The sequence below is a fragment of the Sphaeramia orbicularis genome, chromosome 12 (assembly GCF_902148855.1).
Source record: "Sphaeramia orbicularis chromosome 12, fSphaOr1.1, whole genome shotgun sequence".
NCBI lineage: Eukaryota > Metazoa > Chordata > Actinopteri > Kurtiformes > Apogonidae > Sphaeramia > Sphaeramia orbicularis.
In genome coordinates, this window is record NC_043968.1 from 29524097 (window position 1) to 29538426 (window position 14330).

General features: G+C 38.9%; 1 protein-coding gene and 1 long non-coding RNA gene across 5 annotated transcripts; both read left to right on the top strand.

The window, feature by feature from the left end:
- Positions 1 to 1489: 1489 nt before the first annotated feature.
- trim24 (tripartite motif containing 24) lies at positions 1490 to 10786 on the top strand. 4 transcript variants are annotated; one of them, XM_030149826.1, is made up of 19 exons: positions 1490 to 2219; positions 2535 to 2653; positions 2762 to 2909; positions 3209 to 3341; positions 3623 to 3739; positions 3917 to 4031; positions 4127 to 4273; positions 4417 to 4531; positions 5498 to 5637; positions 5777 to 6022; positions 6310 to 6372; positions 6881 to 7028; positions 7135 to 7192; positions 7338 to 7464; positions 7548 to 7861; positions 8694 to 8805; positions 8922 to 8996; positions 9167 to 9328; positions 9434 to 10786. In XM_030149826.1, exons 1-19 carry the CDS (start codon positions 1949 to 1951, stop codon positions 10001 to 10003), a joined length of 3180 nt encoding a protein of 1059 aa, XP_030005686.1. In that variant the 5' UTR covers positions 1490 to 1948; the 3' UTR covers positions 10004 to 10786. The 4 variants fall into 4 exon arrangements, with proteins under 4 accessions (XP_030005686.1, XP_030005685.1, XP_030005687.1 ...); XM_030149825.1 differs by having other exon boundaries at positions 1491 to 2219; positions 2532 to 2653; XM_030149827.1 differs by having other exon boundaries at positions 1491 to 2219; positions 2532 to 2653; positions 5795 to 6022.
- A 720-nt stretch (positions 10787 to 11506) lies between these two features.
- Positions 11507 to 12535, top strand: LOC115430432 (uncharacterized). The gene is made up of 2 exons (XR_003936937.1): positions 11507 to 11660; positions 12113 to 12535. It is a non-coding gene; the product is annotated as an uncharacterized LOC115430432 (long non-coding RNA).
- The last annotated feature ends 1795 nt before the right edge of the window (positions 12536 to 14330 follow it).

Here is a 14330-nt window from a genome sequence, read left to right on the forward strand (position 1 = left end):
GTGTGGACATCTAGTCATGTCCACTTTCACCTCTTCAAAAAAACTTAACATAGTTTCATTTCATGTTGCATTTCCACTATGTGGAACCGCCAAGACTCGACTCGGGTACCAGGTACTATTCCTGGAGACCGTTTCCATTACAGGACACTATCCACTTTACAGTACCTGGACGTCATAGCTATGCGGTGCGTTACTTTCGTGTCGTCTGCTCAGAGAGTTGCTGATAAACTCGCTCGTTGTGTGTTGTCCCGTCAAACTCATGCTGAATTTTTATATCGGCCACCAAAGTCTGAATCATCTTAACTGACCATGGTGTAGTTTTACAGGCTGTCATCATGTGGATTAACCTACCACTATATTTACTGTCAACTTTCACATATGTTTTTTGTAAAAGGGTGGGTCACAGAGACAACTCTGACCAATCAGTGGTCTGCAGTGTTTACACGTCACGTTTTAGTATCTGTTCCCCAGTCTTGGAACCTCAGCGGAGGTGATACCAAAAAACTAGTACCAGGTACCAGATTCCAGGTCCTTTTTCGTAATGGAAAAGCAAAAAGGCCGAGTTGAGTTGAGCCAGTAACCACATAGTGGAAACATGGCATGAGAGTATTGTTTTTTCATTCATTCATTCATTTTCTGAACCGCTTTATCCTCCAGACAGTCAAATTCTATAAATTTTTAGTAACAAGCAGCTGCCATGTCAGCTGACAGGATCGGAAGCCTCATCTTACTGTTTGTTCTGCTTTCTTAGAATAACTGTCTGCCTGATACTCGGCTGAAAATCCCCCCCCCCCCACACACACACACACACACACAATGAGATAATATAGGTAAATTATAAATTTCCTGAATGTTTAGAGTCATGCCAGCATTCCAGTGTTGCATTTTGTATCTCTGATGCTTCCTGATGCCACAGGACTAAACGAAGAGATAATTTAGGCAAAAATGGTAGGAAAAATTGTGTTACTAAAAGTTTGAAGAGCTCCAGTGTCTACTGTACTTGTCAAAAGTATCCACAAAAGAGCTCGAATGAAAGTCCAGAGTGTCCCCTTTACAATGATACTGAACAAATTAATATAAAACATTGAAACATGTCCTTAATCAGGGCCAATACCAAGATAGGCACCAGTGTCAAAAATGCATTTTTTCAATGGGGGTGGGTGACTTTAACAGTTGCTAACAGTAATTTAGCAACTCATGTGACTCCAGAAAGGTCATCATACCAAAATGTTGACTACAGACATGTATCTTTTCAAAAAGTATAAGCAACCTTTGCCACCTTGAGTGGTACCGACATCTTGTCTGGCCCATGGACTATTTGATCTCTCTGCTATAGTCATGATACAACCTAGACTTCAAAAATAGTACTAATGAATCTATTGGTACATTTACTTTCAGACAGATTACATTCACTAAACTAATTTTGTTTGCTTTCCACTTCAATGGTTTTCCGTTCTATGCAGTTTGTCCCTCACCGGGTGCTGTAGCTTTAAAGAACCGCAGTGCAGTCTGGGTAATATATGGTATGTGTTTAGGTTTTGAGCAAATAACACACAGATGGTCGCTTCCCCAGAAACGTAAATGGCGTATTTATAGAGTATGTAGCGTGATTTTCATTCTTAAGTGACTGTGGCCTGTTATCTTTTATATGTTCGAAGAAGAGTCGCCAAAAGTAGGAGGATTTCTTATTACCTTTAACATATCTGAAAATTAAAAGAGGCTACGTTGCTAATTTAGCTTCCAGGACGGAGAGAAATTCACCTAAAACAATCACATTACAATTCACTGGTTGGATGAGTAGACCATGTATTTAATGTTTTAATATGTAATACTAATATCCAGAGCCCTTATTAGGCTTGTAAGGTTAGGAAAATTACTGAATAGTCGTTGCTTTCACGCGCAACGCTATAGTAATCGATAGACTGGAAATATCGGGCAGCAGAAAAAAATGGATGAAAGTGTTGGAAATGTTGATAACGACGATATTGTTATCATCGTGGAAAACGAGGCCGAAAGTTTACCAGCGGAGGAGGAGAGGCTGAAACAGCAAGGCACCTTCGGGCTCATGGATACTTGTCCAATTTGCAAGTTGAGTTTCCACAACAGGGAGCCCAAACTCTTACCATGTCTTCACTCTTTCTGCAAGAGGTGTCTGCCTACCCCCTTTAGGAACGCCGACCCTAGGCGTGACTTACAAGGACCAGCCGACAGCAAACCATGTGAGAACTCACTGAAATCATTTAGGTCACTGATAAAGTCGTGATTAATATCTAATAACTGTGCACATGTATATACTACTATGTTCATGTTTGGATCTTGACATTTTAAAGATGCAGTGAAATAATTTTGAACTTTAATTTTCACCTTTTGATATATTTTAATATTTTAAGTTTGGTGTTTCTGTTTACCTACCTATTTCAAGTCCTCTTTTTCAATCAACCAGTCATTAATTAATATCTACAGATATTTGTAACAATAAAACTGTAAATAGTCGTGTGCTAAGTTTTGTTGTTGTTTTTTTTTTTCTACAGTAGTGGGTGCCATTCGATGCCCAGTGTGCAGACAGGAGTGCTGGGAAATGGACGTGTTGGATAATTTCTTTGTCAAGGACTCCGCTGAAGTGCCAAGCAGCACTGTGGAGAAAACCAGTCAGGTTGGTCATCTACTACCCATCCCAAACTAATAAGACTTTATTGAATTGTAACATTACAATGGTGATTTTTTTTTTTTTTAATTTGCTATAAATCTTTGTTTTTGATAGGTTTGTATGAGCTGTGATGACAACACAGAGGCAACAGGTTACTGTGTGGAGTGTGTGGAGTTTCTGTGCGTGACATGTATTGAAGCCCACCAAAGGGTTAAATTCACCAGGGATCACACCATACGTCAGAAAGAGGAAATGTCACCAGGTACCTTCTCTAGTATGCATATTTTAAATATTAAAGTAGATGATATTGTTAACAATCTTAAGTGTTGGAGACTGAAGGCTGCAAAATGGATTTTACCTCCTTTCAGGTCCAGAGGAAGAACAGCTCCTCAGTCTTAAGTCTCTAATACCTTAGGATGTTTAAATATTGTCCCATAGAGCAATAATTAATCATAGCCTGAAGAAATGGACACAGTATCATATAGAGACTGCAGATTAAATCCTTCATGCCTGACATTACAATCATATTTTCTAAAACTTTGATCTTTGTCTTTATTCCAGAAGCACTAGGAATATCCACACAGAAGCCTGTCTTTTGTGACATCCACAAACAGGAGCCACTCAAATTGTTTTGTGAGACATGTGACCGACTCACCTGTCGTGACTGTCAGCTGCTTAAGCACAAGGATCACAAGTATGAACTGATTTTTCACTTCTTTTGGGATATTATATTGATAAATGATGTTGTCTTGTCTTGATTGCTTCTAATTTTTAGTGAATTGTTTTTGTAATGTGACTTTTGATGATAAAGGAACAAGGCAATTGGAAAAAATATATAAAACTATCAGTATTTTAATGTCATATTTAATAAAGCACCAATTCATATATCCAGACAGAATAGACAAAGATTAATTCAGGAGGTGCTGTGTCTTTTTTAAACTTGTACTTACCCTTTTCATTCATTAATCCATACAGCTACCAGTTTTTAGAAGATGCATACAGGAACCACAGGCTGTATCTGGAGAATATGACACAACAGTTACAAGAGAAAAGAAAGGCCATTGAGGAAGTGTCTAATTTCATTACATCTGGGTAAGACTGTACTCTCTAGCTCTAATTAATTGATTCATTGCACTTTATTTACATTGTATTTTTTTTCTATTATGCTTTAGGACATTCATTTAAATTAAAATGCATCTGCACTTTTTGATGCTGGATTTATGTGAGATGTTGTGTAAGAGAAATTGTTGTCTTCCACCGATTCCACAGGCTACAGCAAGTTGACGAAAACCGTAAGGCTGTAACGAATGAAATAAAGAAATCCATTTGTAACCTCATTATGGAAATCAACAGGAAGGGAAAGATCCTGGTTAATCAGCTTGAGGTATTTTACACCTTCAGAACTGGTATGCCATTCAAAGGTCTCTTGGGGCATTCAGGATGTCTTCTCTTACATTTTGTGAACACGTGCATACATAGGCTCTGACTAAGGACCACGAGTTGGGTTTGAAGAAGCAACAGGACGATGTCAACTCTCTGAGCAGGCACCTAGACCACGTGATCAGCTTCACAAAATGGGCCACAGCCAGTCAAAGTGGAACGGCCCTCCTTTACTGCAAACGACTGGTGAGAGATGTAACGTCACACAATAATTTAACTTGCTTCTGGAAGTTATGTATTGTGCATGGAGCTTTACTGTTTATTTTGCTCAACAATGACAACTTCAAAAAATCCTTGTCAAACATTACAACTATCTTGGCTTTTTTTAGATCCTCTTCCAGATCCATTACCTGATGAGGGCAAGCTGTAGCCCCTCTATCGTTCCGCAGAGTTCAGTTCGTTTCCAGTGCCGCTCTGGCTTCTGGGCCACAAATGTAGACCTTGGTAAGAAAACAACAGCAAAGCTCTAACAAATGGCTGCAAGTGTTAAAAAAATCTGTTGGAAGTTATGTCATCCCATACTTTTATCTTATCTTTATTTGTCATTGTGCTCTTAAATCTAGTGAATAAGATTTTCTGCCATTTACGCTCTGACTCATTAATCTCATCTGGCCTAAATTTTATAATCTTATATTATGTTCTCCTGTCCATTATTGTCTTTTTCTTTTTTTTTTTGTTTCAGCACGTGTGTGCTTCTTTTTATATAACTAGGAAGTTTGGGTTTTGCACCATAACCCTCAAGTTGCAGTTATTTGCATCATGGGGCAAAAATTCTAGTAGGGTTAGAGTTGTTAACATTCCTGTGCACATTTTTTCTTGAACTTTATGTGACACTTATACATAAGAAAATGAACATTTGTTAAAGTCTTCGTGTTCTTTTGTTTCTAAATTTCTTATACAACAAAACAAGACCAGTGTCTGAATTTTTTTAATTGACACTGAATCATTTGAGTTAGTTTGGCTCATCTGTGAGTTTGTCTCTACCTCTTTTTTGTTTTTTCTTTATCTGTGAAAATATGCAAAATATTTCCTTACTTGAGTTCCCCACTGAGGTTTGCCACAACTTTGCAACATCTGCTCCCACCACCTGATGATGAAATGGCTTTCCTAACTTCTAGCTGTGCTTGTTTTCTGACACATAATTTCATTACTCTGTGATCTAAATGACCTTCAGTCTTAAACTACATGCATACTTCTGCACAATGTGTTAGAGTAAATGGAGTAAATCGAAGTTAATTGAAAATCACTGTGTCCAAATCAGTGGTTTAAATTCTGACCATGATGTATATTGGTGTTTCTGTAGGTTGGTTATTTGAGCTTCCAATGAACAGAAGTGGAGTTGAAATAGATTAGATTTTAAGTGATTTTACACAGAATTATTATTTGAAATGTTTTACTTGTTTTCTCCAGGTTCTCTAGTAGTAGAAAGGAGTCCAGGTCGACCTCCACTCACAAACCAACAGACTGGTCCTAGAGCTGAGGCACCTACTGCAGGCCTGTCACTCTCCGCTCAACAGCGACAGAGCACCCTGGCTCAGCTTCAGATGCAGGTACAAATAAGTGCGGCACAATCAGTGCTTCTGCTGTCATAGAAAATAAGTGAGATAGTCAGAGTAGCGCTAAAAAACCCAGAAGATAGCATCAGATTTCTCAGGTACAAAACTGGGATTTCTTATTCCTGTGTCTAAGGTGGACAAACTTTCCCAGCAGCCCCACAGGCAGCCTCCTCCAAACCACTGGTCCTGGTATCAGAATGTCAGACTTCCGGGACCCCCGGGTCCTCCACCTCCCACTAGACCAATCCATGGAGGGTCCTCGCCATCCCAGGGTCCTCCCAGCATAGGGCAGCCTGGACGCAGGTATGGGACCTCCCAGCCCACCCCAAGGAGCCCCACCTCCTCCGTGTTTCACAACCCAGGGTTTCCACCTGCTCAGGTAAGTGGATTTGGAGACATTGTTTAGAAAGCGGGTTTAACTGTATGAAAGTCACACATTTTTTGGAGGAGTATCTTGAGCTAATGATCCCTGATTAATGAAAGTTTCTCTTGGCCTCAGTCACATAAAAACTGCATATGTGACATAGGAGTCATGAGCAGGTCTTATTCAGTGGGTTAAAAACCTTGTAGTTTTTTTTTTCTTAATTTGTAGATTCTTTTACATCTAACCTGTAAGATGTAATTCATAGCTCCAGCTTTCCCTCTAACCCCTTGGATGTGTTGCAGGGTATGTCCCGCTATCCACAGCCTCTGTCCACTGGAATCGCTACACAGACATCTCTACATCAGGTGGGTAGATGAGAATGGAGTAAAGTATTAAGTTTCACACAAACGACCAGAGGACACTCAAAAGAGGTCCTCACCATGCCCAGTAATTGTTTCAGATTTTTTTACTTGTTAGGATTCTACTTTGTAAAATACGAAATAATATACTGTATATTATTTATATCCATATGAACATAAACACATAATGAAATTTGAATTGGAATCACTACAGAAGCTTACTGTGCCTGCATAGCAGACAAAATAGTTGTTTGAATAAATTTTTTGATCCTGTGATCTTGACCTTTTGACTTCAAAATTTCTGGGTGACCAGGGTGGTTTAGGGTCAACATCGCTGTGGAGTTTGGTCATCTTTGCTCTGTTTGTTATGAATAATCACAAAGAAACACAAACAGATGGCACTGACTGCCCTACTCACACTGGTAATAATGATAGACAGAAAGTGCTACTTGGGCTTGTTTTGTGTCAATTTGATTATGTAATAATAATGCCTGTTTTGTCTTGATGTCCTAAGCGGGGCTTAACAGACTCATCTTTTCTAAAGAGAAGTGAAGCTGCTGGACCCGTCCCCTCCATTACCATCTCTGTTCCCAAACCCAACTTTTCTTCAAGTTTGACTTCAGCAACCACAGACAAAACAAGCATGCCCAATCATATGACAGGTCATTATCTTTGTTCTGCTGTAATTTTTAAAGATCTTATGTAATGTAAAATTGACTTGTTAACCAGTGAAACCTCAAAGTTTTTCTTTTTTTTTTCTTTCTGAAGTTCAAGGACGGCAGAATTCCCCAATGACCAAACCATCCTCTACGGATAGAAGCACAGGGTAAAATATGATGTTAGATGTATACTTGCATCCTTATTTTTTGTTAGTGGATTTTCCAGCTGGTTATGTGTAAACAAGTCTAATGGGCCATTTGAGTCAGTCGTGGTTAATACTTAACCTCTTTCCGCTTCTCTGTATACTGAAGGATGACACCCTGGAAGCAGACTTCTGATCCACCATCTGCCCCCTCAGCCAAGCGACGAAGAAGGTTGTCCCCCGGGCCTGTTATCGTCATCAAGGATGAACCAGAGGACGAGGATGAAGTTCGTTTTGTAAGAGAATTGCATAGGTGAAAAAAATCCTGAATCAACTTGTTCATGTTTTCTTTATCTGGTTCTTCGTCTGTCTCCTACAGGTGCAGTCCAGCATCGGGTCCAGCCTGCCCGACAGCAGCACCGGGGCTCAGTCCAAGCCACGGCAGCAGCAGAAGGTGTGTCCACCAGACCCTGACCCTGTCCCTGTCCCAAAACCAGTTTCCATCCCTGGAAAAGAGCAGCGTCCTCAGCCTACAGCACAGCCAGAGTCTGAGAAGAGAGCAGAGCCAGAAGAGGATCCAAATGAGGACTGGTGTGCCGTCTGCCAGAATGGTGGAGAGCTGCTCTGTTGTGACAAGTGTCCCAAAGTTTTTCATCTGTCCTGCCACATCCCTACTCTGAATGAGTCCCCAAGGTGAGAGGTATTTCATCTCTCATTGGTCAGGGATTGTAATGCACAGTTATATAATGATCAAATGCCACACATCAAGGTAACTTAAAAAGAATAAGTAAATAATATGCAATCAGTTGTACTTTGTTTTTTTTCTAGGATTTATAAAGCCAAATTCTCTCTGAGGATTTTAACTTGGAAACAGTTTATTTTTTGTAGCTTTTGCTGAACAACTTTACACAAGATTGTCAACATTGTAATGAATTAAAATTGCCATTAATGATTCTGTAGTATGTGAGGATTTATAAATCAGTGAAATGTTGCAATCTGCTTTGAATGATCTGTAAGTCCAGCAGCTTCCAATAGAGGTCACTCTCTTGCTTTGATACTTGTCAGATTATTCACACAGATGCATGATATAAGATATTGTTTGTATCTGTTTTTGTTGCTAAATGATTAGTAACATTTCTGGCATGTTCCCCCAGATTTGTACTTTGTCAGCTACCAACGCTGCATGTAATTTTATATCTGTTTGGAAGATTACGTGTCTGTTACAAAAATTTAATTCCTCCTTATATACAACATAAACTAAAAATGCTGAGAAAGGTTATTTAAGACAGGTTTGTTTTGTTTTGCATGTTTGGGTTAGTTACCTCAGATAATTTGTGCCTCATCCTATGAACTGTGCCATAGCTGTGCAGGAGGGGCTTTACTAAATCTTTACTGACTTCTGAACTGCTGACATACTCTCCCTCCAGACTTGACAGTGCAGGCAGTCCTGTAATTGTATTTAGCTGGAGTGGACCATGTGTATGCACATGTCCTAACACCTCTGACTTTCTGTATGTTTCCTCAGTGGCGAGTGGTTCTGTTCATTTTGCCGAGACCTTGTTTCTCCTGAGATGGAGTATGACTGTGACAGGAAGAATGACCCTGGCACTGAAAAGTTCCCCTCTGTTGATAGAAGGGTACATCTGCCAGCAAACAAATGACACAACTCACTTTAAATTTATTTGCTCTGCAAGATCAGTGCATTTCCTTAGACTGATGTTTTTTTTTTTTTTTTCATTTATTCAAAATGCAGAGGTGTGAGAGGCTTCTACTGCGTATGTTCTGCAATGACTTCAGTACTGACTTTCAGCAGCCTGCTTCTCCATCAGTAAGTCACTGTCTTTATTTAGTCTTTAATTTAGTCATATAGGATAAAAATTATTTGAAATAACTTTGAAGGGTACAACACATACAATCTTTAAAAAAAATGTTTTAACATGAAATTCTTCCTTCCTAACCTTTATGCATGTGTGTTATGTGCCAAACCTTCTAATTTAGGAGACAAAAAGGTACAAAGAGTTAATCACGACCCCGATGGATTTGTCAATTGTCAAGAGAAAGCTGGAATCTAAGTCAAAGGAGGGTGAATGTTATGACTGTCCTGAGGATTTTGTCTCTGATGTCAGGCTCATATTTTCCAACTGTGCAAAGTACTACAAGGTAAGAATCTACCATGTATTTTAGAACATTTTCTATATGAAACACCTCTAAAATCATTGCAATCTGTCTATAATAAATGTCTTTTCATCACATCTTTTTTTTAAGCCAACTTCAGAGGTGGGGAGTGCAGGCTTATACTTGGAGGACTACTTTGAAGAACAGCTGAAGCTGGTCTATCCAGATAGGATCTTTCCAGGAGGAAGGGAAGAAGGGATGATTCCACCTTTAGAGGATGAGATAGATGAAGAGGAGGGAGAGATGATGGAGCAAAGTACGACTCAAGAAGCAGAGCATAAAGCAGCAAGTCCTGCAGAAGAAGGAATCCCTCCTGTAGAAGAGGACATGGCTGTTGTGGAAGAAGGGCAAGCTACAGCACAGGAAGAAAAAACAGAAAAGGAGGAGGCGAATCCTACAAGTGAAAAGGAACCAGAAGAAGAGGTGGGAGAAACAGCTGGAGAGGGGGCTTCTGCAGAGGAGGTAAAGCAAGAAGAGAAAACTCCTGTTGCAGAAGGGAAAGTCTCCCCGGGGGCTAACAACGTTGAAACAAAAGACGATGCAGTGTTGAACTCCCACCATGAGGAAAACCCTCAGCTCTCTACAGAGAAGTGTACAGATCCGCCTGAAACCAAGGAGGAATCAGCTCCTGCAAACTCAGCCAAAGAGGAGAATGAATAGATGGATGAGTAGAGAGATGGTGAAACTATAAAGAAAAAAAAAAGATGGATGATTTTAGTCTTCCATATAAATGGCCCCAGTGGGACCTACAATTGCTGCAATTGAAAAGGTTTTTTTGTACAATAGTGTTTGCAATAGGAACAAAATAGTACAGCTATTCAGACTTACTTGAGTAGTCGTCATGCTGTAGGTGGACATTGAAGAGTATATAAGCTCTGTTTATGATTAAGACGAACAGAAGTTACGATTTTACTGTAACGGCTTATTTTCTGTGATGATGCCGGAAAGCACAAAAAATGTTTTTTGCCAGCGGGATCATTTCTAAATTATGAACAGTTGCTTGTACATAATATTGCACAATTGTTGCAAATTAATGTAAGAAAGTGATACTTTGCTTTAGTTAATGCATGCAAAATGTCTTATAAATTATAATGTTTCAGCCTTTGTGTTTATAAACTGAACCTCTGTTTTATTAGGTATTTTAGCTCAGTTTTCCCAGACAATAGTATTTTTTATTTCATTAGTATCTTATAATGCTATGTAGAAGTGCACAGATATATTGGTATTGGACCATATCTGCCTTGTCGACTGTCATTGGCTCATGGCAAATGGAATGACTTCACGGTGGCCAATATTTATCTGTGTTGCATTAAAAGTGGTTTCATAAATTTGTTTGATTAAATTTGTGCTCACTCAGTGATCGTGCACTGAAGGTGTGAAAGACTTAAAGTGTTATTTTTATGTAACAAAGATTTAAGTATTTCCCTGGCACAGAAGTGGGAATAAAAGGAACAAAATAAAAGAATGCAAAATAACATGGGCTATTGGCCATATTGTTATTATAAACATTTGTAGGCTATCTGACAAAACTTGGCTTTTTGAAATATACAGTGATCAGCCACAACATTATGAGCACTGGCAGGCAAAGTGGTATTAATATTGATTATCTTATTTCAATTGGACCTGTCAGTGGGTGGGATATATTAGGCAGAAAGTGAACATTTAGGCATTAGAGTTTGTGTTGGAAACAGCAAAATGGGCTAGAGTAGGGATATGGACAACTGACAAGGGAGAAATTCTGATGGACAAATCAGTGGGTCAGAGCATCTCCAGATCTTGTCAGACATTCCCAGTGTAAAGTGGTCTAAAGAACAAAAACCAGACCTTAAATATTCAAGTGTCTATGGGAGCAGAACATTATTACCACCTGTCTAATACATTGTGTAGGTTCCTTTTTTTTTTCCTCACAAAAACAGCTCTGACCTGAAACCTAGACTCCTCCAGACCTCTGAAGGTGTGCTGTGGTATCTGGACCAGGATGTTAGCAGCAGATCCCTGGAGTCCTGGAAGTACAGAGGTGGATCTGATTCAATTCTCCAGAACCTCCCACAGATGCTCAATTATCCTCAGATTGGGATGTCCGTTTTTGGTCGGTACTAACCACCGCAGACCAGGAACACCCAACAAGACCTGCAGTTGTGGAGGTTGCTCTGACCCAGTCATCACCGTTACAATATGAACCTGGTCAAAGTCACTCACATTTTTTACATTTCTCATTTTGCTGCTTCCAACACATCAGCTTCAAGGACTAAATGTTCATTTGCTGTCTAATGTATCCAACCCACTGAATGGTGCCAATGTAAAGAAATAATCAATAGTACTAGAAAAGCACTTGGAGAGCGCAGACCTCCGCCAAGCGCAAAAATTCCCCACATTATCGGTGATACAAATCCTACATTTATTTTTAAAAATAAAATCCGCCTTCTGGATCAGATCCGGATCAGCTTTTGAAATGTGATAGAGGACCCCATTGTCAATTCCTGAGTTAAATTTCATGAGTTTTGGTCAATAATTAAGTGAGATATTGGGAAACGAAAATTTTGGCCCCATTTACCACAATGTTAACGAAAATTTCAAAGTGATCCAGAATCCAGGATTTCTTCCGGATCACCCCCAAAAGTTAATCATTTCTTCCTTATCCCATTTCCAACAAACCCTGAAAATTTCATCAAAATCTATCCATAACTTTTTGAGTTATGTTGCACACTAACGGACAGACAAACAAACAGACAGACAAACCCTGGCAAAAACATAACCTCCTTGGCGGAGGTAATTACCAATTCTCCTGTCAGTGGGCAGTGTTATGGTTGATTAGTGTATGCTACTTGTTTAAGAACAAAACTCAACTCCCAATACTTACAATGTTGCCAGATTAACAAGGTTTTATCAAATGGTTTTAATCACAAACCCACACTTTACTGTGGTCAACAGATAATTCAGAGACATAATAATCATCACTACCTCATCAGACACTCTTTTTTTTCCCTCATTGACGTCTTTTCATCATTTTAAGCTCCACTGTAACACTGTTACATAACTGTAGTTTTTGGGGGGTTTTGTGAGAAATGGGGCAACATTAGACACACATCTGTTTTAATGTATATACTTTGATTTACTTTACTTAAGTCTTCTTTTATGGGCATCAACTCAAGCGAGAAGATAACAGACATTTTAACAGTGACTTTATGCAGATACAAAGGTATGAAAATGTAAAACATACAACCCATATTAACTTTTTTTTTGTTTTTTTAGAGGATTGGACAATGACTTTAGCATTGTGTTAACCCATAAGGACCCAGTGTGACTTTTGTGTCAGTTCCAAAATGAATTTTTCTCTCTATTTAACCTTTCCTAAATGATTTATCACCATTTATTATTACATTATCCTCTGAATTTTGCATTTTTTCCAGTGAGAATCATCTGTTTTCCTATATTCAATTCTCTGATTATGTAGATGTTCATAAAAGCTCAGAGTAAAAAAAGTGACTTTCAGTAAAATCTCTCATTAACTGAACATAAACCCAGTGTGTCCATCCACTGTCATTGATCCAATTCCATGGGTTTTACTGGTGGATCAATGTTGTAGAAGATGACAGTGTTTCCACGGTAACTACGGAGCCTCTGAACATCCAAACAGGTCATATCTAATGACTATGAAAAGATGATAAACTGCATTTTACACCAATTATTTACGTGTATTGATAGGATTGATGGATCAACAGTTTAGATTAGCGCACGGGTGTCAAACTCATTTTCCTTCAGAGGCCACATTCAGCCCAATATGATCTGAAGTTGGCCGGACCAGTACAATAATAACAGTCAGAAAAGTAAAATTACATTGTGAGAATATTTACATCTAAAAAGTTTCATCAAAAATGTGAATGACATCAACATCTGAAATGTCTTAAGAAATTTAAGTGCAATTTTAACAATATTATGCCTCAGTTTATCATTTACAAATGTGAATTACAACTTACAGATCAAAGTGGATCTACAAATACACAAAACATTTAACAGGCAGAATATTGTTAAAATTTCACTTCTATAAAGATAATTCAGGTTGTTCATATTTTTTTTTTAGGGATGCACCGATACCGATACGAGTATCAGCATCGGCTCCGATACTCAGTGTGTGTACTCGTACTTGTAAAAGATATCCGATACAAATGCACCGATACCACTTACAGCCGTGTGACATTCACAGTTCAGTGCAGCAGGCACGCAGCAGTGGAATAATGTGTGTGGAGTGTGAAGAGTGTGGAGATTTTTCAAAATAAATGACGATAAAAGTAACACTGACTGCAAGTAACATTAAAGACACAGGCAGATACAGACGCAGTGTTCTGTCCGTCCTCTGCGTACATTCCATCTGTTTACTGGGTGCTCGTGGATGCGTACACAGAATGAGAGTACCAGCAGGTGTACGGAGCGGTGCGGACCGCCGCCAACAGAAGTGAAAACGAAACTTATCGCTCATTTCTCTTTTCTCTACCTGCTGAAGCTTCGCTTTTAAACCTTACCAGTGAAAACGCTGCAATATGAGTATCACATTAGTGTTGCCTCTGTCATCTCCATGTTTGTTATTACTGACTTTCTTCTTCTTCTCAAAAAACTTTACTCTTCTTCGTGGTATTTGTCCAGTATGGTTAATTCAGAGCGGCGCCCCCTGGTGGATTAATTGACAAACGTTCATTCCAACACATTAAATGTCAGTAGCAGCACTTTGTTCCAGTCAGACTAATGACAACGACAATAAAGCACATTTACAAAAGGAACTAACAACTGGAATGGGATTATTAAATACTCGTATTGGTACTCGGTATCGGCAAGTACTCAAATGTAAGTACTCGTACTCGGTCTGGAAAAAAGTGGTATCGGTGCATCCCTATTTTTTTTTTTCCAGTTATTCACATTTTTTGGTGAAAGGATAGTTTCTAAACGTATACATTTTCATGTAATTTGGCTTTTTTTTTTACATGAAAACAAA